The sequence below is a fragment of the Candoia aspera genome, chromosome 6, assembly GCF_035149785.1.
Source record: "Candoia aspera isolate rCanAsp1 chromosome 6, rCanAsp1.hap2, whole genome shotgun sequence".
Classification (NCBI taxonomy): Eukaryota; Metazoa; Chordata; class Lepidosauria; order Squamata; family Boidae; genus Candoia; species Candoia aspera.
The window spans coordinates 82,159,228-82,186,136 of NC_086158.1; the positions used below are offsets into that span (position 1 = coordinate 82,159,228).

The 26,909-nt window shown below is 38.1% G+C and overlaps 1 protein-coding gene across 1 annotated transcript; it reads right to left on the reverse strand.

The window, feature by feature from the left end:
• Nucleotides 1-2,597: 2,597 nt before the first annotated feature.
• On the reverse strand, nucleotides 2,598-26,647 carry LOC134500505 (prosaposin-like). Its single transcript, XM_063307838.1, has 14 exons — nucleotides 26,643-26,647; nucleotides 20,707-20,875; nucleotides 17,002-17,076; nucleotides 16,379-16,504; nucleotides 14,319-14,516; nucleotides 13,522-13,674; nucleotides 13,287-13,346; nucleotides 9,449-9,589; nucleotides 8,566-8,661; nucleotides 7,427-7,610; nucleotides 6,079-6,251; nucleotides 5,154-5,234; nucleotides 4,472-4,573; nucleotides 2,598-3,497 (listed from the first exon to the last, which is right to left on the reverse strand). The coding sequence occupies exons 1-14, from the start codon at nucleotides 26,645-26,647 to the stop codon at nucleotides 3,462-3,464; spliced, it is 1,599 nt and encodes a 532-aa protein (XP_063163908.1). The 3' UTR covers nucleotides 2,598-3,461.
• Nucleotides 26,648-26,909: the final 262 nt, after the last annotated feature.

Consider the following 26,909-nt stretch of genomic DNA (forward strand, 5'->3'; position numbering starts at 1 on the left):
TAGTTGTGTGATAAACTTCAGGAAGCTCCATAAATCTGTTCAGCATTAATCTGTGTTGTCACATTTCCCAAAAAAAGAAAAGAAACCTGAAGCCATGTTTTCACTTTGCTGGCTTACCAAAACATTTCAGCATCAAAACAGAGTGACTAATTAAGGTTATGAATGTCAGAGTGTTTGTGTGTAATTTTTTTCTTATTTTGTTTCAAACAATAATGTGTTGAGGGTTTTTGGAATGGTCTGTCAAAGGAACCAGAAATACATTATACATGAATTTGCTTAATCTGTGTTTTCATTTTTCTATCCCAAAATGTCACATTAACCATTTAGCCATAGGTTTCAGCACTACTTCAGATTGAGTGCAACACACCATATCAGCTGAAGAAGCAGATGATAATGGCATTCATCAATAAAGCAACATCTTCCAAAGGCTATCAAGGAAGGGCTTTAAGAGTGTCCCTTATGCCTTATGCATGGTTGAAATGGCTGTTGTTTTGGATTATTACAAACTAAATCTGTAATCTCAACTGGTAGAGTATAGGAGGATCCAAATGGCCACAGGTCACAGCGTTTGTAATTGCCATTAAATAGCAACATGCAATGCTGTGGTGCTGTGCACTTGCTAATCAAGATTTTCAGCATATATTTCCTGCTGAACTAGCAAAATAACTTCTTACAGCTTCTCAATCTTCATTAGATGCTGTCAGCTTTTCTGAAATGTTCACATGATTTGAAATTAGCATTTAAAACTCAGAAAACAGTATTCTCAAGCTGCCAAATTGTGGGCTTGTTAAACATATGCTACAAGCGGCTCTGATACTATAAATTTTCATAAGCCAAGTACAACTTTTGACAGGGCTGACTTGTCCATTTCAGATGTTTTTTTTCCAGATGGCCTGGAGGAGAAATGGTAGATTTTGCACATGCCTAGCATTAACCCTTTGCCAGCACAATTTGACTGAAAGAAGCCAGATATGCACACTATGGTAATTAAAGTCATTTACAGAGTTATAAAAATGAAACCACCGATATAAAACCAACTAATTCTATTGAAAAATGGTCTTTAATCATACTTAAGTTGGATTGTGTTGTGAAAGGGAAGATTTAAAAATAACAGAAATGGGTTACAAAAATTGGAATAATGTATATAGAAATAATAAATCAGATGCTTCTAAGACATCTCCCCCCAAGGTATGTGTTTGATGGCAGCAAATAAATACCTGCCTCAGTTCATTGTCAGCCCTGAATTCTCATCTCCCATCCAAACGATTGCAACTGAGTCACAGTAAGGTAACAACATCTTTAATGATTCCTAAATCCTACATTCCTGCTCTCCACCAACACCATGCCTTTTCCTGCTTGCTGAGCTAGTGACTACATAGCACAATTTAATATTGTCTTTTTATTATTAATGTGTCTACTATAATACAAGAGATGCTAAAAACCAATGGAAAGATTTTGTTCATTTAAGAAAAATCAAGATTCTGTGTGAAGTTTGTAAGAAAGCTTTAATGTTTCTTTGGGACAGAAGATTTGAAAAATGCACAGAATAATGTTCTTTTAGGAGTATATTTTTCATAATATGTATTGAATGATGTGCACAGGAATCGCTCTCTCTCTCACACACACACACTCATCCATCTATTTATGGAAATCATATGTTTACCAAGAAATTCAGACTCTCTTGCTGTTGTTATTTGTGCCCAATAGTGAACTGACTCAGAGAGGTGGTTTTCTGGCCCTTTCTGCAGAAAGGGAATTGTGGTGGATAATGACTGTTTTCACTTCACAATTGTAACATGAAAAAGTGAACCTACTTTCTATTAAAGTGGTAGGTAGATGATGATAGGTAAATAATAAATATAGATCTCTCTGTGCTTACCAAAAATAGGGCACCTCTGCAGCTTTGAGAGGTTCACTTATTGGAGCATTGAAAGCATTTGAAAGAGGGGTTGTGTGACAATGCAGGTGGTGGCATTCAGCCATGTAGAGGTGGAGTTCTCAATGCTCCCCAATTGTCAGGCACAGCACCACTCTCCTGTGGGTCACCAGATCAGAAGCTAGGCGTCAGTGGGTGATGGTTTGTACTTGCAATGGGAATGGAGCTGGTTCTAGAGGAACCTGATGTCAGACAGGTTTTTGAAACAACCAAATGATGATTCAGGGAGAGGAGCTTCGCTCATACACCCACATAGTACAAAGTAATGGGAGTATAGTCATTCTTATTTTTCACATTCACGTATCAGTCTTCAGCATAACAAACTTCAGTGGTCATCATAATGCTCACCTGTACTTTCTGAACTAGCTTCGATCACACTCTGTTGCATGCTGCTAGCAAAGGACTGGAATGTGAACAATATTGATATGAATATCAGGCAGGAGAGCTGTGTATCCCCAACTTAAATTTCTGCTCATATTAGCCTCTCTAGAATGTGGACAAGCCATATTTCTTTGGTTACTCCCTACAAGTTTTAAGTAAATTTAATTGGAGTAGAGCTTTACTTGTATGAAAGGACTGCAAATCTGTTAGAATATTCAGTATCTCAGGAACATGGTTTTCAAGAGTAAATGTATTCAATATAATAAGCACACAAGAGGGGTAAAAAGAACTTTTTAATCCAGCATATACATCGGTTCAAGGATCAAGGTTTTAGTTAACATCCAATTTGAAAATACAGGGTTTGTAATGGTGCTGTTGCCAATCAGAGTAGAGAGTCATTAAGCAGACCAATATTCAGCTATTCTTCAGCTGATAAAATGTGCTAAGCATTGAGGGGAAAAGCCTCATTGACTTACTCTTTCCATTTCAAGAATAGCTATATGGTGTAGCATTTACATCCTTGCAATTCAGGGCTCCTTGAGAAAAAGTAGAAGAGGTGTTCCTTGAAAATTTTTTAAGGTCACATTTATGTCCTATGTGAAGAATAATGCTCCAGTGGTGCACTGGCATTTCACATCCACTGTGCAGCTGTTGGAGCTTCTAATCTGTATTGATCAACAACATCCTAAAGCATCTCCCCACTTTGTGCAAGGAAATCTTCAAAACTCAACATACCTATTTACTTAAAAATCCTAGCATAAATTACCTGTTCTGATTATTTTGACTATATAGTTCTTTTACTGTCCTAAGATTAGCTATTCCTATTAAAACACACTCCCAGAAAATTCTTAACAATTTAAAATATCCTTCTACCCTCTTCTTCTCAACTGCATTCCTTTCTCACCATGGCTCAAAATTAAAAGGGATTCAGAACTTGATAAGCAGAGGAAACTGTGGTCTCCCCACCCTTCTTTGAGCAGTGCACATCCCTGATAGGGAGCTGCACTACAAATTAAAGCTTAAGGTGAGAAAGGAAGATGGGCTTCTGCCAAGATTCAGATCTTTCACAAGTTTTCACCTAAATCAAATTCCCAGATGTATTCATGAAAATCACAGCCAACATTCTTCCATTCCTAGACTTCTGCTAGTTCCATATGTGGTGTTTGCAGTATTCAGTGGCCTACAGGAAAAGGAGAGAACAGCTATTTTCAGTTCATATCACAGCTGACCATAAAAAAAGGTTGAGAATCTGGAGATACAGTGAGCACCTGAACTTCAAGAGGCACTTGTCAACTTGTCTCAGTCTTTTAATCCATTTTAAACAAAAACTGAAGGACCCAGGGAGTAGACTACTCCAATCAGATTTACTTGGAGTGGAAAGAATGGGACTCATTCAGACTTCAATGAGATGTCATCCAGACCTAAGCCTTTCCTACCAGAGTAGTTGCTTCAAACAATTGTGACAGACCTGAAATTGTAGATATATTGCCTTTCCCTCCCATCTCTTGTCCATGTCACTTTGATATGCATATGAATAGCCTTTCAAATAAGATCTTTTTTCTTTTCAAACAAAGGAATTGGTTCATATGCACAAAAGTGTGTTTGTGATTTGGCCTCTTCTAATGAAAAGACCAGGAAAGCTATCTTGGTTGGATGTTTTCATCAGTAATCCCATGCTTGGCACCTTATTAGTGGATCCACAGGATTGTGTGTTAAGAAAAACTGATAGTGAGTTTAACAGAATATTATTAGTCCAGGAACCCTTTCCACAAATGAATTCTGCTTGCAAACTTTAAAAAAAACTATGTTTGCAATCTTATTCTCCCAGTTTTTCTTTCTTTATTCCTTCCTTGGGTTTGCTTTACATATGACATTGGACTATTTGTTACTGTTTCTCCTTGCAGCAGCATGTGGCTAAAGAAAGGAAAGCATTTGTTTATGAAAAAAAGAAGGGGGAAAATCCAGATTGCTATCAGTCAAGATTATCACCTTCTTTCTATCTGAAATCTGTGCTGGAAATGGAGCTTATTTTTTTAATTGGAACCAGTTCCTTTTTTTTTTTTTGCTAACTTCAACATTTTGCACTGCAGACTTAACCCCCTTCTCCTCCTCCTCCTCCTCTTCTCCAACCCCCCACCCCCATTGCTTGGTTACCTGGCACTGCTCTGCAGTCTCAAGATTCTTGCACCAGTAGCTAGGGCCCCAGGAACAGGCCTCCATTCCCACAAGATGGGATGTAGGACAAATGCCTATTTTCTGTGTGGCAAAAGAGTAAAGAATTACTTTGCTGGAAAGACCTTTATAACATTATTTAAAATCCCCTCCTCCCCCCAGAAGAGAAGGAATAGTTTGCTGTTGATGAAGGCTGCATGGAATGGAATCGCACAGTTCAAAGGGCAGAGCCACCCTCTTCCTGCATGTTCTCTGCCTACAGTGAAACGAGGAAGGGGCAGGTTGTTCTTGTTAGAGATCCAAGTGATCACTTGCAGAGGGCTATGCATCCCTGCCCTACTGCTCTCTACCCATTTCCCTGTTTCCTCTTCTTCCACTTCACATTCAGCCTGTATACTGGGGAGGGTGAGTGATATCTGGATGCATGGGATTTTCTTTATCACTGTTTTCATTTTATTGTTTCTACTTTTGATTTAGCTGCCCAGATTCATTTCTGAGTCAGGTGGCCTCCAAAATTGATTAATCCTCTTCACTGGACTGGCACGTTAAGTAAGTATTGTAAAACTAAGAGTTCACTGGCACTTATTCCTAAGAAAAGATTTATAGGATTAGGATCTAAATTGCCCATCCCTTGAATATAAACGAGGTTTACAACATGACTTACAGCACACACAAATGTTGGTTCCAGCACCTGTATCAGGAGACGGACCGCAGCTGGTTCATACTGGTCCACCAGTTGGTCACACTGTAATAAAGTAAAAAGAAGTAAAACTAAGGTAAGTGCCTGGTAGGGTCCTCCAGCTTCAAAACCAACTAAACCTTTTATTTCACCAATTAAATGGATTCAACTAGATCATAGCAATTAGGGCAACCTTCCTCAATCTGGTATATTCCAGATCATCCCAAATATATTGATGTCGAACCCAAATGAAGGACTACAGGAAGGAGAGTTGGTCTGGAAATATTTCCTCACTCCAACCCCCCCCCCCCAAATTTTACTGGTGTTGCCCAAACTCTTGTTGCTTTCCTCATGATCTGAAACCTCAAAATATTTCTTCCATCTTCACAAAAATCTTACCAGTATTTCCAAAATAATTTCAATGTTCTTGGAAACCTCAAACATTTAATTTTATTGGAAAAATTATTTGTAACTCTTAAGGGAGATTATAGTGGCTTTACCCATTATTCATAATAAGGAGAATTTAGGGAACACTCCTCTTTTTCTAGCAAACCTAATGAGACGGAGGAGAGATAAACAAGGGTTTATTTATTTATTTATCGTATTTCTTCCCTGCCCATCTCGTATTACGATGACTCTGGGTGGTTTACAAACAGTTAAAAATCAAAGATTAAAATATCATTAAAATAGATACCATATAAATACATAAATATAAAAATGCAAGGTATAAAATATACAGTCCAAGATGGTGAATAATGGTGTCATCATTGGCCCCATCAAGGTGCCAACCACCCCCATGATTGACTATCCCTCCTCCCACCCCAACTGGGTTCTCCAGTTCCTTTCTTTACTTCTCCTCCATTGTATCCTCATTCCTTAGAAAAGATCATTTCTCTGCAGTGTCACTTACTGGATATACTAAAGTGTCTGGAAGTAATTGGCAACCCTTAGAAAGCATAGATCCAATCTGCATCTGTGTTTCGTTCTTCTCCAGTTCCTCATCAAGATATTTAACGAGAATTATACATATATCGCACACTTCATTTTCTTTGTCTTCCGATACTTTCTCAAGTGCTACTTTCTCTAAACCACAACACAACAAAAAACATTAGAGTATATAACCTGGACTTCATGTTAGTTCTTGTGCATATGTGTATATAACAATTAAAATATTTTAAGTCATTTCTCAGATTAGACATTTCTAATACAGAACAAACTCTAGATGAAACACAGAAGCTAATAAACAAACCAAAATGAGAAGCAGTTGCAACATTCAGAATAGAATATAACAAAGCCTAAATGCATCATCTATTTTGAAGAATCTGCATCTGATGCTTAGCACAGGATTAAGCAATGTTTAAAGGCACAAGGGCTACAATTTAATATCCTGATCACCAAAAGGAACAGCTTCTAGGGTTTTTTTATCTATTTTTATGGCTTTAATTTGGGAATTGAAGCAAGTGATTTCTGGAAAGCAAATACTCCCATCCCTACCTTAACCCACCAAATTCCCCCCTAAAAGCCAGAAACCTATCATTTGGGGTGTGGTTTTGCTGTTAAGTCTCTTGAATATTTTTCAATTCTATTTCCTACATTTTGTTTTTTGAAACTGGACAAAAATCTGTGTAGCAGAAATTGGGTTATTTTGCCACCAAATTTCAGCAGCAGCATCTAGAGTTGCTCAAGAGCTGAAAATGAAGTGGGGGGGGGGGGGCAGGGGGCACATGTTGCTCATGGGTTGCTCACCCTTGGCTTAAAGATAAACTAGTAGGCACCAACCAAGTGTTCAGGGAAAAATGCTCCATAAATGGGATATCACCTTCAGGAAAATCTGAAAAGTTAGGAGTATCTGCTGTAAAGATTGAGCTTGTTGATAATGTTTTTTTTATGAACATTCAAATGCTTCTCTGGGAGTCTCTTTAGCATGCAAAGTCCATCAGAAAAATGAAATCTTCAAGTCAAGTTTGATTCTTGGTGATGTCATGGGTATGTATATATACTTGGCAACAATACTAAAATAGTATGTTATGCCTACTTCCAGGATGTATTTTTTTAGCTTCCTAATCTATTCTATGAATAGATATTTCCTCATAGCCTCCCATCCATGTACTAACATGATCCAACCTTACTTAGCTTTCTGAGATTATATGAAATCAGATATGTGCTGCAAGACCTGTAAATATATGGGTTTAGGCCAATGCAATGAATTTCATTCCAGACCAGAAGGCAGAAGATGGAGAACAAGCATAAAAGCCTACCAATGGTTAAAGAGATATCTTTGGGGCAACATTTGACCATGATGCACACGGATTCAGGCTTAGTGGCATCCAAGAGCATAATAACAACTGCCATTCCATAGGAATTCACAAAGTCCCTACACTGGGCCAAGACTTCATGGGGCAACAAATCACATAAATTCACCATCTGATGGACTATTTGCTCCTGAAACAAAAGCAGAAAAAAACAGATTAAAAAGAAAGCAAACATCTAATCTGTAGGCAGTGCAAATGAGGGAGAAGAGATTCATTACTTCTTTCCTCCCGAAATAGCAGAAATGAAAGAAGTGAAGTTAATTACTCAAATAATGTCCGTAGGAAAAGACTATTTCAGTCATTCTTGAGTAGCAGAGGGAAGAGAGCCAGTTTGGTTTGGTGGTTAAGGTTCTGGGCTAGAAACCAGGTGTCTGTGAGTTCTAGTCCTGCCTTAGGCATGAAAGCCAGCTGGGTGACCTTGAGCCAGTCACTTTCTCTCAGCCCAACTCAGTGCAATGTAGACTAGCCTCCTTGTGGTGCACCCTGGGCAATGTGACTTGTCATGGTTAAATAGTCTAACATCTGGCTGCTGGACCTCACAAGGATTTCCCAGCAAGAAGAAAAGCAGCATGAACACTGAACTGCTATGCCATACAATTAAAAAAAAAACAGAAGGAAAAGTGACAGATAAAGGAATGAGAGACATGAGCATATTTATAGAGAGTATTTTTTAAAATCCTTTCTTCTCTGGTGATCTCTTGAAATGTTCTGCACCTTCCCTAGATCTGAAATAGTTTGCATCTAGCCAGCCTGAATCTATAGATAGATATGTAGATGTAGATAGAGATAGAGATAGAGATATACAGTATATAGATATATATTTATCCGTTCAGTCATGTCTGATTCTCGGAGACTGCCTGGACAAGTCCCTGCAGTTTTCTTGCAAGATCTTTCAGAATTGATTTGCCATTGCCTCCTTCCTAGGGCTGAGAGAAAGTGACTGGCCCAAGGTCACCCAGCTGGCTTTGTGCCTAAGGTGGGACTAGAACTCACCGTCTCCCAGTTTCTAGTCTGATGTCTTAAACCACTATACCAAACTGGCTCTCTCCCACAACATAATAAGAAACTAATTCAATCTTACTTACTTCTGTGACATTGTTCTCCACCAGGTTCTCTGCCTCCTGTACAATTTTCTTGCAAATATTACAGAGCATATGAGGTTTCTCTGCATCTGAAGTTTTCTATATAATGGAGGGGGGGAGAGGATATTAAACAAAATAAATGTAGTAAAATCATGTTCACTAGGGATAAGTCAAAGTAAAACAGGCACAACTAGGAAGCCTTGCTCTCATACTAAATTTTCATTGCCCTCAGGAACATCACTACATTGTCAAATCCAAATGCAGTGAAATTAATTAATTATGTCCCTTGCAATGTTGGCTGGGATCATCTCTGTGGCTGATATGGAAAGAACTAACCTGGCTTCAGCTGGCTTTCTTTACTTCTCAAATTAATCTGAGAAAATTTAGTAATTTGAATGAATTACAGTTAATTCTCCTCTGCTAAAGATTCTTAAATGATAATTAGATTGTGCTTCTTAAATTTTCAGTGCTCTCTCAATTCACCATATCCTTTGGAAAGGCCATCATTAAGAAGGTGCTACCTACCACGTTTGGATGGCACAGATCTGGACAACCACTAGATAGAAACTAAGAGTCAGTTTCTATATCTTTTTCCTGCCATTTAGTGGTTGTCTGGATTTTCCAGCTCTTCACCCAGCTCTCAGAGATTTTTTTTTTCTTATCTTCTACTGAACCTCTTAGTTGTTTCTCCTTCTGTGCTCTTATGGCTAGGCTTTTGTTTCCCTTGAAATGCCTCCTCAGTTTTGTCCAAGGGGGAGTTTCACATTCTACTTGCCAAAACCTTGTTTTGGTTTCAAGCAAACCTCAGTAAACCAATTCTCCTATGACTTGTTTGGACAATGTCATCAGCCTCCTGCAGCAGAAGACTGCTTTTTTTTTTTCTTACCTCATTGGACACTGCTGTTCCATACAAGTCAGAAAGGTGGTCAGCTGGTCTCAAAGGATGAAAAGGCTCTGGTTTTGTAGCATCACAGAATCCAATTTTACCACAAATTCCCATTGGTGGCTGGAAGAGTAAAATGTTCCATTAGCTAATGTTCCATGTATATGAATGCCATAGCATTGAGTACTAACCATATCAGGATTTTTTTTTATTTGTTATTTTTAGTACTTGAATTGTGATCCTCAGGCTTTAAGATGTGTCAGTATGAAGTTGGCATAGATGCATTTTTACATACAACCCTTGAAGATATAGAAAGCTGCAAAGGTTCAACATTTTCCTCCTTTGATGTAGGGAAGACCTTTTCCTTGGAGTGGCATGGACTCCGACTGAAACAAGGTTGTGTAACCTGTAACCCCAGGGTACCCAAAGCCCCTGTTATCACAACCCACAGACCCAGAATCATTGGTATTCCCTTCAGCTTAAATTCCCTGCCATTTCAAGGAAGACCATAAAAGTGGTGGTAGAAACCTTCACTGGAGGTGTTTAAACAAATGCTGGAGGACAATCTGTTAGGCTTGCAATATTAATGGATTCCTGCACTGGGCAGGCAGTGAGTTAAGATGATCTCCAGGATCTCTTGCAACCTTATCATCTACGATTCTGTGATATTAGAAAAAACTTAACATAGGCTTCATTCGCACAACATGTGGATCACTATGTGGGTTTGTACAAGGCATTGAATTCCAAACTAAACAAAAAAGTTGGAGTCATACCACATACTAAAGAAAACCTAATCAAGAAAATCTAATTCAAGGCTAGCTAAATTTAACAGGATTAGGTGATTAGGTTAAGTAAATTGTACAAACTATAATTTTAAAAACTCCAGAACTCGCTGAAGAGGGGAAAAAAAGGAAAGACCTGAAAATCTTGGCTTCACCTACATATGTGGCATGACCACACCTATCAGTACATTCTTCCTGCCTGCTCCAATTGTACTAATAGGAAAATGGTGACCTGTGGACAATTTTTCTTAAAAAAAAGTAAAATAAAACTTAAACTGTACAGAGCTTTTCAAGGCTGTTAAATATCTGAGAGGTAAGAGAATCCAGCATTTAGCAGTAAAATCCCCAATTCTGGGAAAGTTAACCTCCCAATTCTGTAGGTGAACTCCAAAATCATAAGAATATAAACCTATTTTTAAGAACCTCAGTTCTTTGGGTTTTTTCAGTAAACTGTCCACAATGTTCAGACTGTTAATATATGAAGCTTGTGAAGTCTTCCTTTTCACCTCTCCATTGGGAACCTCAAAGAGGAAGTATTGCCTGCTCTACTTTCCATTTTCCCCAAACTCCAAGCTCCTTTCAGTCAGATAAAACTGTTTGCCATTGTTTAACTCAAAAATGCTCAATGAGAAAAAACTTGAAATGAAAAGCATACATACCATGTCCTGTGGTCAAACAGATGGGGGTGAGGAGAAAGGAAAAGACAAAATAATGAGAAAAAACATTCAAAGCATAAACTCCACTGATTGAACAAAAATGCCATGCATTAGCTATGTATCTTCTTCCTTACTACATCAGGTTTTTCCTCTCAGATTCTTTTAACATTCTGCCATCAGCATTCACAGAAAGTTAAAAGAATATGCCTAGAAAAGAAAACTGAGATGATCAGAGGCTGAACCCTTCCCTTAAATATTCAATTGCTTTCACGTTCTGTGAATGGCCACATTGGTACAGTAATGGTGCCTAATCACAATGAAGCCAAGCCAAACCATTAGGCATTGTGAGGCCTAGTAGTGGTTGTCCCACTCCTGCAGGAGAGGGTTGTATCTGCTGACAAAACGTATCCCTAATCTGGTCTCCTACTTTTTGAGTATTTGCTTCAGGACCATCACCCTGGTTGCCTATGGGTAAAGTGGACTTTGCTACCCCTCCACCACCCTTGATATGAAATTTAATCACCAATTCCACCATTTGCTGCAGGTGGAATGAGGAAATGGACATTGCTTTGCCGTTTTTCTCAGAAATTAGACATCTTTGGCCAGCCCTCATTATGCATCTGCTACTGGTGCCCACTGAGCCCAACCTGGCATTCTTATCCCCCCCCCCAAAAAAAAACCAGGCTATATTGTTATTCATTTAAAGATTATGTTGCTTTGGTTACAACAACCTATCACAATCAATCCTCAATTATTTTTAAAGATGTTTTTATTAGTTATAGGCCAAATATTAGAAGCCCAGTGATAAAGACTTTGGGATCATAGAGAGCAGCCTTAATACCACTTTTCTAGATAGTTACGTAAATGTGATAAGGAATAAGCAAAACTAAATGCTGGGCTATTGGTGAACCAATCCCAAATGCTTCCTCACTTAACCACAGTTTTGCTGTGCCTTATTTTTCAAATACCATGTGTTCTGTTGCTCAGCAACCAGTTACTTAGTCTCCTGATCAATGTATTTTAACATCAATGATTGTTGTATCAGTTTTCCTCTTGTGGCACTCAAAAAAAGGTAGTGATCTTGACTGTGTCATTTAGGGTTAAAAGTTCTCCCTGTGGTCTACCTAAATGCTGTCAATGGGAAGGGGAAATGGCAAATTCGAAGCTAATTGGAAGCAAGCTATTCAAACATTGCCAATGAGTAGTGACTACAAAAATTACACATGTGAGATGAGTGGTCCTGTCTTGGAAAAAGTGATTGTAAGTGCAAAGCATGATGTTGGATTATATGGTCCTAATGCATTTAACAATTGTAATAACATGTATGGGTGTCGGCCTTCCCAGGTAAACCAGACAGGAAATACAACCAGATGAAATTATTCTACTTTATTGTAAGGCTACGTTAACAGAATCTCGCAAGTCTGAAAGTACAAATCTCCTGCTCTCTCCTTTATGGCCTGGGAAGCTAGGGAGGGTCCCTTCTGAGCTTTTCTTCTCCCATTATGCAGCTGCGGGCTATGTCCTCTCTTATCTGAGCATTCTCTAGACAGCATCTCTTCACCCCATTTTACAAGGTCTTTCTCACATACCATTACAATGGGGCATTGAGATTCACCCACAGGCTCCAGACTTAAGTGTCATGTCCACACAGCTCTCCTTGACAAATAACCTGGGCTTCACTTGTTAAACAAAGGGCAAGGATTTTAAGTGCAATAAAATTGATTTATTTTTCTTTTTATTTAAGTAGGCCTGTGGCTTTGGAATCTTCTGCACTGGGTGGGAATTTCTTTGCAGGACAACACATTCTAAACTCTTACTTTTCTTTGTTACATGTGCAACATGGAGTGAAAGAGCATCTTTGGGCAGATTCCATTCAATTAACACTTTTGCCCATTGAGTTATTTGCTATTTAAAAGGTTTCTTTTCCCCAGCTTATTATAAGTGTGCTCCAACTGCTTGGGTATTCTAAGAGTTTTAGTCCAGCTGAATTTTAAAAAGAGCAGTCAGGTGTCTAGAATATAGCATTTGAAAGATTACAGTGTTTACTACCATAAATTGAACTGTAAGTTTCTTTATAGATAAGAGATGGGATATGGGAAGAAGAGATCATTTGTTGTATTTTAAGAGAAGGTGGTAAGTTACTAAAATTATTTATACTTGTGATGAAGGGGGAAGTCATTCCTTTATATATTGCTTTTCTTTTTTCTTTACTATATTCTTATTTCTTCTTTCTTTTCTATTTTTCTTCTTACATTTTTTCTTTTTCTTCCTTTTTTTAGTTTGTATTAGTTTTTATCTTTTTAATTGCAAATTTTAATAAAATTAATCTGAAGAAAAATAAATTGGTCCTTAAGTAACCATACATTCTTGCTTGGAAAAGACATGAAGTTGCAATCAACTTACCAAGATTTGTGTCAGCAATTGCACAAAAGCATGTGAGTACTCAAAGACATATTTCTTGCACTATAGAAATTTTAAAAAAAAATTGAGAAAATACTCAAAGATTAAGCCATGCCACAATCATCAACAAATTATTGTGAGCAACTCAGTGAATTCCATCTGATTGCACACTAAGGTCCTTCTCATCCATTGTACCAAAGTATGTTTCCCATACTAAGTGAAATGCCAAGTGAATTACCTCATCTGCTAAGTGGTTCCCCAAACGTTCACACTGCTGCTTGGCATAATCTGCCAAGGTCAGAACAAGGAAGGGGCTGTTCTTCAAGATTTCATGTATTTCAGCAGCCACCTCCCTGCATTCACTACAGGGATCTACTTTATTCCGCCAGAACTAAAGATAACAGAGGAGAACACAGGATTAACATACCTATTAACTTGTGTTGCCAACACTTATCCCATAAAGGAGGTTGCTGTAGAAAGGGGTTAATACACAAACACCTCCAGAAACACCATTTGCCATTTGACAATTGAGTTGGGATTAATCATTTTGCCAGACAACAGAAATAATGTCCAGCTTGCATGTTACCAATGCCGCACACAGGCATTTGGTGATCCCAAAGTAGTATTTTCCAACCACTTATCTTGGCTGCTGAAGGTCCCACCAGAAACAAAGTATGCATGAATAATTCCCAATCTAATACTTCCCCAAATTCCCAGTTACCATAGCTGCTGCCCTCAGGCTAAGGGAAGCTAATTCATGCAAATAGCTGATGCATACATCTTTACTTATTTTTGAGATTAGACAGATAATATGAGAGGATTTTTAGTTTGGAAGCCTTTTCACCCTTATATAAGTGTCTCGGAGAACTTTGTCTGAATGAGCCAGCCCTTAGAATTCAAATGAAGTTTGGTTCAGGTATCACAAGCCTCTTCAGCTAGAGTAGCAAGTCTCCACCCATTTCTCTGAGATCCTTCTGTCCTGTCCTTCCTGTGGGTTTGACTGGAGGAGACCAATTATTCCAGCTACTTCCTCACCCAAGGTTCTGTTTGGGATTTATCTTGAGGATTGAGGAGAAGGGGCACATTAGCTATGAAGGGAGCCAGCATTTCGGGAAAGTCTGTTATTTCAGGCCATTCATCTGATTTTGGTTGGTTCTGAAACTTCAGGGCTCCTCCAGGGATACCTCCCTGACTGCAGAGTTGAAAAGCACCACACACCATTTCAGGTCTATCCTAGAAAAAGCAAGAGAGAGAAATGGTTTCATAAAAGGACCTTGCCAGTCTTTAAAATAGAAAAGCTGGAAAAGGCTGTCTTCTAGCTGACAAATATACAGTGTTATTTATAGAAATCTCGTTCATTTCTCAAAAGAAAAAAGAAACTTCTTGTCTGTGGACCAAACAACTACTATTTACAATTTCATCGCTTGGATTTTTTATTCTTTATTTTTTTTATTTCTATTTATAGTATTTTTACTGTATTTTACTTTTTGTATTATTGTGATGGTTTTAATAGCTTGTTGTAAACCGCCCAGAGGCCTCCGATGGGAGGAGTGGGCGGGGATAAATTAGATAGATAGATAGATAGATAGATAGATAGATAGATAGATAGATAGATAGATAGATAGATAGCTTCAAGAACTGATGAATCAATTTCCTTTTCTACTTCTTCTGCCCTCCTCATCACTGTTTCCTTTTGTCTCTTGTATTTTATATTAGAAATGTGTATCAAGGACTGATTGCACATAAGCAGGCTGAGCAGAACAGCTAACAAAATATTTCATTTCAGTACACATGAAGTCTTTGGATGGAGGTAGAACACTTTTCCCCACCAAATTAAAGATAGTCTGATATCAATCTCATTTATTGTATTTTGTATACTAATTCCATGGGTGTCACTGGTCAAATGGGTTTTGCAGGCTTTTGTAGCACTTCAAAAGCCTGCAAAACCAGTTTGATCAGATATGAAAGGGTGGTAGTTCCAGTGACTTTCAAATACTTTTTTTTTTAAATATTATCTCCAATCTTGACTGCAGAATTTGGCAACACTGCATCATCAACACCATTAACCTACTTCTGAGTTAATGACTGAGCAACACTTGGGTGGAAAGAAAATATTTACAATTTAAGATGCTCAAATTTTAATTAAACATTTATTCTGTTCAAAATAATTGACTCTTATTTAAACACACACACACACAAGTCAGATATGAGAGTGTTTTCAAAATTGGTATAAAAGTTATCATCTTTTCAAATCAATAAACATTCAACTAAAAAATTTTGTGAATTGTTCAAGTTGAAGGTCATCTAAGGGTAACATACCCAACCATCAAAACAGAAACATGTTTTGAAATGACTAAAAATAGTGACATAGACTTGTTAGTATTCAATACATAGAGTATAGCTGCATCACCATTCAGCCTTTTACTAATAGTGTCTCAGGAAAAAGGCAAAAACCTGAAAAATCATGAGTCTAGGAATTTGCTGTGACCTGCAATTTCAGTCCTTCAATAGGACATTCATTCCTGGTTATGATCACCCCTACCAGGAGCACACACGCTCTGGCCTTCTAGATGTTGTTAAATCACTTCTAGCAGATCCAATTAGCACAATTAATAGTAAGTGAAGTTGGGAGTTGAATTTGCTCACCCCTGCTATTCTACCTTCTGTGGGTTTGGGATTAGGGAATTCATATTATTATTGTCTTGATCATCTGCTACTAATCATGATTTACAAGTAGACTTCAATCTACTTTCTATTCATTCTTGACATTGCTGAAGATGTTAAAAACCTCTGAATAACTGCCCAGAGTCCCTCCTTAGGGGGGAAATGGGCGGTGATAAAAATTTGACAAATAAAATAAAAATACTTCCTCTTCCCAAGGATATCTGGAGTTGTACATCTATGATTATGCCTATGGAATTTTCAGCAGTCTGAGCAAAATAAAATGCACAACAAGATTGGATGGGGGTGTTGTAGGGTAAATAACGAAAAGATCAACCACCAGAAAATGGTTAACTTGAATCTGGTCTCCGTCAGAGTCATAATTAGAAGTAGCAGCAGCACCAACTCCCATAATAGTCCCAAAGTTAATTTACCTGAATTTGTTTACCAAACTCTATAAGAATTATCACTCCTGTGTCCACCATCTTCTTGCATTTGACTGACCAGTCCTGGAAGGGAAGATACTGGCATCCCTTCTCCAAAAACTTACACAGTCTTTCCTGGGAAGGGGAAAAACAAAGGGAAGGAAGAATATAAGTTGTTTTGCTTAGCTTTGCTCTGTTCTGTTCCAGATTCTTCCTGATAGCTATAGCAATTTGTAAAAACAGAGTTGGGGTAGGAGTGGAAAATTCACTTTGAATAAAGCAAGTTTAGTACCCTAAAGGGTTCACAGCAAGTCCACAGTAATATTGGCTGTGTTTAAGCCATGGTTTGTTTGACTACAATTTGCTGGATAAGTCATAGTGGCCTATCATGCTACCTAAATGATTATTTACAAGCTACAATGCTACATTTATATATATCACTTTAAGTGACACTAAACAAGCCACATTATGGCTTAGCCTGATGTGTGAACTAGAGTACAGCACAGAACACTTCTTTCAAATTCCTTGAGAGTAATTCCTTTATTAAAAAATAACTACACTCAATAACTGTGCCCTCCCTTCCCCCATCTAACATCCTTAGGTCTTACGATTCCCAACCCTAGAGTACTTACATCAGTAGAATTGTCTTGAACAATCTTTGCCATCATGACTACCATGAGCTTACAAAGAGAACATTTAAGGCTTTTCTGAGAAAGAAAAGAGATTAGTGTTACTAGGAGAACATTTGCATTATATTTTAGCCTTTGGTTTGGATCCAGACTAAACTGGTTGCATAGTTCCTTTGAAACAAAAGCAGGACCTAGGTCATCATGAAGTTGTTTTGTCGCTTTAAATGCAAGTCCTATCCAATTCACTTACAATTTGGTACGGTATTGAAAAGTAAGTCTCTAGTAGAGTGAAGCAGGGGTATATCTTTGCTTTTCCAATAAAGAGCAAGAAAATACTGCTATTGTTGCTATAGGCTGATGACATGACCCTTACTTCAGAAACTGTGGTTTGGCTATGTTTAGCCTCCCTTGCTTCTTACTGCCAGAAGAAAGATCTTGCAGTTAATTACAACAAATCAAGGCTAACCGGTTTGGGGCAACACCTGAGTTAAATGGCACCAAGATTCTACTATATGGTAATAGAACATGTTACTGCCTACTGGTACCTCAGTATTCTGTTTTCTTATAATGAATGGGGCCTGAACGTTACACACTCAATCAGTGAGGTTAAATGTCTATCACTGGCATCTAAAAACGTTAGTGGCAAAAGGGGGCAGCCAGCACTTTGTTTGCTTAAAGAAAAGTTTCTACCATCATTATTCTATGGAGCTGAGATTTGGGGTCTACAACCTGCTCCAGGGTTCTTAGCCCTGGAATCCATCAGAATAAAATCCTGAACACTATTCTAAGGGTATTCCTTTCTCCAATCTCCTTTCTTCAAGTAAAGATGGGGATAACTCCAGTAAGAACAGTAACACAAAGGAAAAATGTAAACTACTGGCTCAAGTAATAGCATGTGTCTCCTTCCAGAATAGCCAAAAAATGGTTTTCAAAACAAATGCAGGCTGAGGTGGCTAGTTCTGCCCATCAGCAACTACAGTACAAGTTCGTGGCTTTCTACTGTGGCCCTTAATCACTCAGTTTCCCCCTTCGGCTGTAAAGGAAATCTTAAGAACCATGTTTATGATTGTGCAATCCAATTTGATTTCACTACCCTAACAAATAATAAAGTGACTTCTTGGTTTTCTTTAATTAAAAGCTTCCTCCATTATGAAAATGGAGAATTTTCCAGTAAGAAAAGCAGTAATTCAATTGCTAATGCAGTTGATGCCATCAACACTTCCTGAAGGCGGTTTTTACAAATATCCCCTACAAACTATGCCTTTGTGAGAGGAGTAAAAGTTATTAAGGATCTACCCCATTGTTTTCTTCACTGGCCTGCTTCTGCAAGGCCCCTGGGAAAAATTCCTGCTACCTCTATTGCAGAATAAAATCATCGGTCAGATCACTTTAAAATTATTTTTCTTTTCTCATCTACAAAAGATTAATTTTTTGCAGCCACAGCCAGCTTTGCAGCAGTCTCTTGGGAAAGGATTGCTTGCACTGATGCTTGCATAAATGTTTTTAAGTAAAGAAATGCTTGTACTGTCTTGTTTTATCTTATCAATTTTCATCAGATGATTTTATACTTGTAACCTGATTTGTTATGGCATTATGGCCACACAATCAAAGGCTTACTATTACCATACATAAATATGCCCATTGAATTAAACAAGGCTTCCTTCCATACACCCTAAAATAAGCAGAACCAGGTTTTACTGCAGCATCAAAGAAATTGGAGCATGGCCAAATATATAGAAATGGAAATTCAAAATCTGCTAGGGTTTTAGTAACTAGTTAAGAGATCTTCCAAATTACTAATACAAGAAGAAATAAGTGATCTGGAAAAAATATTTTAGTACTGGTAATTAAATCTTTTAATAATTGTGTTGCATTTGCTAATTATAATGGCCCAAATAGGGACCATTCAGATGTTTTGAACATTTTCTTAGTTTAAATGTGTGGAATATGCTATTAGATAAAACATCTGGATCAGATAAATATGGCTAGAGATTTTAATCAAGTTTTATTTATTTATTTTTATTTATTTATCAGATTTATATAGTTTTAGTTCCTTTGCTAGACCATAATACTGTCCAGCTAAATTTGGGCTTTGTACATGGATATTACTATAAGGTTAAATGTTGGAGTTTCATTTGGTAGTTATATTTGGCAACATTCAAATTCAAGAATATACATTTTTTCCAACTTCTGACTTGTTCCTGATTTATTTTTCAGCATCTCAATCCTTAATTACTCAGATAATTACAACAACTGTATTATAGTTCCTATTGCAACAGCTAAACACTGACACTCTCCAAAAACCATCATGGGCATATTTAGAAGGTTAATATGTAACTTTTTCCTTATGTAGTAAAAATTCTACTGTATTTCCAGGATTCAAGTCTGCAAGGCATATTGGGAAAATGGAGGGACAGAAATACAACCTTGCCTCTCATTCGCATGACAAATTTATAGTTTGGGATAATTCTAATCTGACAATGGCAAAGACTTTTGTTTGTTTTAAAGTCATGTATGTGGGTATTAATATTCTAGATCTGCTTGTTGCCAGTCAGGTTTTTAAATGATTTGAGTTATTGCAAGAATTTGGATTGTCTAAAATGTCACAATGGCAGTATATTCAATTAAAACATCTTTCAGTTTCACAATTTGGTCCAGACACATTGGAAGCATCTAAAACTCCTGAATTACTAGGAGCAGTGAAAGGCGTTTTGAATCATTCCAAGCCTACACTATCTTTTCATAGACAATTCAAGAGTGAGGTTAATATGGATATAGTTATTTGTATGAACTTTCCATCTCTTTATTTCCATCTCTTTATTTCCATCTCTTTGCTTCCATCTTGGATGCAGAGCAGAGGTTTAGCCTAGCTATCACTGAATAGCAGACATTTAATGTATTCGAAATAAAAACAGTATTTCTTAAAAAGTACCTAAAGCTAGAAAAGACTCACTTCCATCTGAATTACATCTTGAAGAGGTGAAAGGAGAAAGAGTCAAACAAGAAGGTTCCTTTGCCTCTAACTAGGGACAGTGGGTGAAGGCCCTAACCCTGACTGTCTTGTTCTCCAACCAGTTTCAATGCAGATGTCCCAGGAGAAATTTCTAGTGATCCCCCACTTTTGTGAGGTAAAGGGAATGGAGGCCCAGAGGCCCAGCTTTTCAGTTGCAGCACCCGCTTTAATGGAATATTCCTCCCCCGAGATACAATCACCTCCCACTTTAATGGCATTTTGCGGACTTGTTAAAACAGAACTATTTAGAAGAGTTTTTGCACTGTGATTATCCCCCTTTATTTATTTATTTATTTATTTATTTCACTTATTGGTTTTAATTTTTTTATTACAACTGTTATGCGTTTAACTATATGCATATTTCTAGTTTAATTTTATTTTACTATTATACTATGGATGTTTTAAAGTAATGGACCGAAAAATATTGTAAGCTGCTGATAGTCATTTAATACAGAGGATAACAAATTTATTAAATAAATGATGCAGCCTTCAACACACACACACACACACACACACCTCTGTCTGTCTGTCTGTCTGTCTGTCTATGTATCTATCTAGGGAATTCTGGGAGTTGAAGTCCACACATCTTAAAGTTGCCAAGTTTGAAAAACACTGATCTAGACCTTAGATTCAGTGGACTGGAAATGTTATTAAGAATGAAATGGAAGTTTTAGTACAGGGTCATGTACACTCACAGGGCTGTTAAGTTGCAGCATTTGCTGACAGTGATCCAAAGTTCCACACTTCAGAGCTGTAGCAAAATCCTGGCACCATGTTGATGGATCCTCTGTACATTCCTTCCGTGAAGTCACAGGAATTCCAGCAGCTGCCCACGAGGAGGAGAGAGACGACAGGTGTGAGATGCTCCACAGAAAATAGTTTTACCTTGCAGTGGAACTAAGTGCTATTTCCAGTCATGGGCTTGAACCCTCCCTAGATATAGATTTGATCCAGGAAGAATCTTTTAGAACGGCAGACAGGGCCTCAAAACTTAATTCAGCCAGGTTAGAACAGCCTGGAGAGAGAACTGAGTTTCTAATGTCCATGTTGTAAAATAGGAACAGCAGTGATTTACCACAAAACGCAGTGTGAACACAATAAAGGCAGAAAAGCACAGAAGTGCTATATACTGTACAATAAACGATGATCTATAAACACAGAGTATGAAGGCCAGCTAGTCATCTGAAGATCATGGAGGGGAACAGGGAGATATGCCATAAACCTTATTTAATTACTCCATAGTGAATACCAACCACACCTTGGTTTTTACATATATAAGCCATCTGGTAGAATCCGAGCCACTAGTGGTCAAATGCCTAGTAATGGGAAGAAATAGGGGGGCACCTAATGACATCCATTAAACCCTACTTCTAATTCTAACTCCTTTAAATGTCAGTCAAACATCATCATCATCATCATCATCACCATCATTTCCCACCTTTTTAAAATACATTTTGGTCAACTCTAGGCAGCAAACATACCTCCTCCTATTTTCCCCACAACAGCAACCCTGTGAGTTGGGTTGGGCTGAGAGAGGGGGACTGGCCCAAGGTCACCCGGCCGGCTTTCATGCCTGTGAGTTCAAGACAGGACTAGAACTCACAGGCTCCTGGTTTCTAGGCCAGCGCCTGAACCACTACACCAAACTGGCTGTTTTGCTCTTTACTAATTTAGGTGCAAAAGAATCTGGAGTGCCTCACCACAACTGCCACTTTTTGAGCAGAAATGGTTATATCCAGGTGTACATCTTCTTCGCATTATTACTGCAGAAATGGAAATACAAATATTTGAAAAGCTCTTCAAGGGATAACAGCTGCAATGGTCCTCTCACAGCTGATTATTGCAGCTTCAACTGCAATCAACGGGGCCAATCAATGAGTGAAATTAACTCTCTGGCATGACAATCTCTAGCCTAGGAAACAGATACATGATACAAATTCTCAACAAAATCTTAACTCAGACTGACACCCTCTAGATGTATTGGATTTTTGAGTATACTTTCAAGATGATGAGAGTGCTAATATGCCACTCCAGAGTAGCTTTAGGATAACCAAAAAAAAAAAAAAGGCTAGTATCTTTATTTGATCAAAGGGGTTTCCTTTCAGTGTGACATTTTTTTTCTATTCCATTTTTTTCCCAAACATAACACTTGGCTATGACTTTTTTCTGTGTTATCTTAAAGCCTGCTTTTCCTTATATATATTTTTTCCCACTGAAGAAAAATCCACCTATTCTTTTTCTTTCTGTTATTCTATTTATATGGCTGTCCATTTGAAATCTGGACAGTTAACAACAGCAAAGAATAATAATTTTAAAAAACCATGTTTGAGGCATATTTGTGTGTATGTGTGAGACTGAATGGATTGCCCTGATACCCCGTGAAAATGGGGAGATTACTCAATAAAGGAGAGGTTCCATGGAATTAGTAACTAACTTTGGTGATAAGTAACTTGCTACGCAGCTTATATCAAAGGTATACGTCAACCGTACATCAGTTTGGAGATGCTGACACCAGAAGAACACCAACAAGATTTTCAGGCCCCATATTTCAGTCTCTTATAGATTCATGCATACTGTACATTATGACAAAGCTTATGGACAGTATGTCTTGTTTCCTCTGCTGGCCATTCTCCAAATTAGGATTCTTGCATTGCCATCCACACAACAAGAAGGAAGTAGAACATGCCCAGGGGAGTCACCTGGTTTGGGCTCTGTATCTCCTTTGGTTTGAGGTGCCATATCTTACTTAATTATCATGGTAGAGCTGATACAGAGTTCAGCGACATCCTTTTAGTGATTATGAGAGAACAGAAAGTCCCAGTTGGAGCAACTTACATACATATCAAATACGGTAAAATGAAAACCTTTTCAGAAAACTCTATTATAGGGTGGATTGTTTCAAGAGCAATTAATGGCCTTTGTAAGAGGTGCTTGTGTAAGTCTGTGGCTTTTGTGCTAGGCTAAAACAGGTTCAACAACAAAACATTGGTTTGTTGCCCCAGATCCATATCCACACCCAGTACAATTATTAAGTTGCTAAAGAAATTCCTGTTGGAGGAAAATTCTGAGAGTGCCTTGGACTGCAAGAACATCAAACCAATCCATCCTCCAGGAAATAAAGCCAGACTGCTCACTTGAGGGAATGATATTCAAGGCAAAACTGAAATACTTTGGCCACATAATGAGAAGACAGGACACCCTGGAGAAGATGCTGATGCTAGGGAGAGTGGAAGGCAAAAGGAAGAGGGGCCGACCAAGGGCAAGATGGATAGATGATATTCTAGAGGTGATGGATTCATCCCTGGGGGAGCTGGGGGTGTTGACGACCGACAGGAAGCTCTTGCGCGGGCTGGTCCATGAAGTCACGAAGAGTTGGAAGCGACTAAACGAATATACAACAACAAAGAAATTCCAGTAGCGCCCTCCATTTTGTGAATGGAGAATCCCTTTGGACATGAAGCACTAGCTTAACACTAAATGGGCACAGTTAAGAGTTCTTGAAATATTGAACTTCTCTGAGCGCATATGACTCTTTGGGGTCTTAAACACAAAATATTACTCTTTAAATAATTCTCTGAGGCATAATACCCCCTCCCCCTTTTATTACAGGTTAAAACCAGGGGAAAACCATGTCTAAGGATGACAAAGGAGTAGTTTAGCATGGTACAGCTTTCACATCACCAAGTAACTAACATGTTATCAAGGCTTGTAAAGTAAATTGCTTAACATGTTCATCTGAACCCCATGCAAATTAGTTGTCCATTTTGTATTGCTCAAGTGTCCTTGGCAAGAGCTTCCTGTTACAGATAACATTTATTTAATAGTGCCTATTGGATGTTTGACAGATAAGCAGATCTTCTCTCTCCAAGTACAAATATAGTATTTGTCCAACATCTTTGTATTAATACACATTTTCTTGAGATTTGCATATGCAAAATCATACTCCCAAGGCCTGAAATATCCAACATTTCTGCCCCTTTCCAGAGACTACTCTATATAATCTATATAATCACTCTATATAAAAATTGAACAGGGAATTTATAATCCCAATACCCCTCATTTTATAGCCTCTCCTAGCTCTATTACCCTAACTCTGGGCAGAGTTAGGATAAGAAAAGTTAGTTTCTATCACACTACCCATTTGTTTCTTCTTCTTAAAATCTTTTTTTTTTCATTGACCTGTAATGAGATGTTTTTTCCTTGAAGATTTTCTATACTTAATTCACTAACCTTCTTTTCTAGGCTTGCGTAGGTGGTGTTTTCTCTGTTGTAACACCTCACAACTTTTTTTCTGAAGTCTCAGCAAGTTGAATGATTGAGACATAAGATGCCTTGGTAGGATCAGATTGCTTCTGTTATATTTCAAGGGTGGTGTGGTTGAGATCAGATTATACTGCCCTGTTTACCCAAATAATATATGCACAAGCTGTTTAAAATAACTACTTTTACATGATTGAAGCATGATATATATTCCAAGGTGCAGACTATGCAGAGAGGCCTCAGAGACAGTCCAACACATAGTGGCAGGTGTAAGATGCTGGCAGGAACAGCATACGCTTAATGGCACAACCAAGTAGCTGGCATTGTGTACAGGAACATCTGCACGATGTATGGGCTAGACCCTCGCAAGTCCAGATGGGAGATTCTATAGAAGATCATGGAGAATAACAGGGCTGAGATACTGTGGGACTTCCAGATCCAGACAGACAGGCAGGTATTGGCCAATCAATCAGACATCATGGCAGTAGACAAGGACTAGAAGACAGCAGTGGTGATAGATGAAGCAGTGCCAAGTGACAGCAACTTCAGGAAGAAGGCATATGAGAAGTGTACCAGGGCCTGAAGGAGGAATTAGGGAGGATGTGGAAAGTGAAGGCCAAAGTGGTCCCAGTGGTGGTAGGAGCACTCGGGGCTGTGACTCCCAAGCTGGGAGAGTGGCTCCAACAGATCCCAGGAGCAACACAAGAGCTCTCTGTCCAGAAGAGTGCAGTGCTAGGAACAGCCAAGATACTGCGCAGAACCCTCAAAGTCCCAGGCCTCTGGTGGAGGACCCGAGGTTGAGGAAGATACATACCACCCATTGGGGTGAGAAGGGAGGGTGTGTGTGTGTGTTTTATACACACACACACACACACACACATATAAAACATACACACATACACACACAATGGAGTGTCAAGATTATTGTCTCATATTCCTGGAATGAAGGCAAACTCGGAACCGAAATGTTATTGGGTCTGATCTTTCAGTCTATTTCTCTGAGATGTAAGTACCCATAGAAATTTTGTTTCCAAAGCTTAATTGGGGTGTGAGAAATGATTTCCAGAGATATTGCAACGAGAGAGAAAAGGGCTAAACTCTCACATACACAGTACAGCAATTCCTTCTGAATCAGCCACCCCCTTGGTGTTTGAATTAAACATAGGAAGAAAATATGATTCCATTGAATCTAGAATGAAGTGAAAATTAAACAGTTTATCAGCTTAGGTATTATGTTAAAATAATTACGTGGATTTGCCTTCTGTAATTATTTTCTGTACATTTAAGCATACCCTGGTAATTTACTGTATACAGATAAGAGGAATAATTAATGTGTATGTTTTATGCAGAAATGTGATGCTTTCTCTATTTTGATGGCTTAACCATCCTCCTGAGGAAGAATAATGTGGGCGTCATATGTCTTTCTCCACAGAGAACTGAATGTTTGGACTATCCATACTTTGCTAGGTTAAAACATAATTTACTTGGTCCACACCCTCCTTTCAACTTCCTATTTAAAAAAATAACTGAGTTGCACATTTGAAGCACATTTAGGCCTAATTAATTTAGATTCCATATAGAGCACCAGAACTGAGATGAGTCAACCAAATAGAATATACACAATATTCACATGGAGAGGATTTTCCTCTTTTCCCCGTGCCAAACTGCATATTTGAAGCATATGTTATAATATATAAGTAGGTAATATATAAATAATAATAGGACAAAAGGTCTAAAATAATTCAAAATCATTTTTATCACAGAAGTTCCACATTGTTTTAAGCTGATATTATTCTGGAAAATGGCTAACCAATAAATCTGCTTTATTCTTTAAGAATACTCATCTGAAAAAATTTCAGTGGTTAATTTGAATGACTATTAGATTTCCTTTTATTTGTATTACTATACTATATGATAAACAAACATTTTATCTATGACATGCCCCCCACCAGAATGTGAATCAGCCACATAATGAATTAACTTGTAAAACCACAAGCATATGATCTTAGCCAAAAGGTCGAGAAGTGTCCAGTCAAATTTCCTTAGGGCCATTATAGGTGCCCCAAGATGCATGGCCAATACAATCCTGAGGCTAAAAACAGGAGACTCAAGCATTGAGTCTCAAGATTGGTCCAGAATACTGTTAAACTAGGTTAGAGTCTAATTAAATCCCAGTGGTTTGCTACCACTGTGATTTCTGGACAAATACGAAGACACTTGGCAATTAACCTGCAAGAAAAAAAATAGTGTGTATGGACTCTCACTTGAATTTCTAAATTACATGGGCTACGAGGATGCTGTGAATATAGTCAAATCAAGGATAGCTGATATGGAATTGCAGAAAGATTTGTCACAAGCTCCAGATTCTTACCTCATGTTAATAGAAGATCCTGCTAGAGCTTCGTCTAAATACCTGTGTAATTTAACCTTCTATAAACAGAGATGGGCTTTCTCTAGGGCACACACTAATTCCTTTCCTTCTTCAGTTGCAGAGGGCAAATACTACAAGATCCTCTCTTCTGAAAAGAGTCTGCCCTCGTAGAGAAGGAGAAACAGAACCTATAGCATACATTCTTCTAGGCTGCCCTCTTTATGAACAGGCCAGAAGCCAGAGGATTACTCTACTCATTGAGAGACT

Excerpts from the sequence above, each read along its gene's own strand:
- LOC134500505 (XM_063307838.1), bottom strand. Across the intron at positions 16,505-17,001 it reads TTCAAGACAATTCTACTGAT|GAAAGACTGTGTAAGTTTTT; the intron begins GTAAGTACTCTA and ends TCCCCTTCCCAG. Across the intron at positions 5,235-6,078 it reads CAGACACTTTAGTATATCCA|TGTGACCAACTGGTGGACCA; the intron begins GTAAGTGACACT and ends ACTTTATTACAG.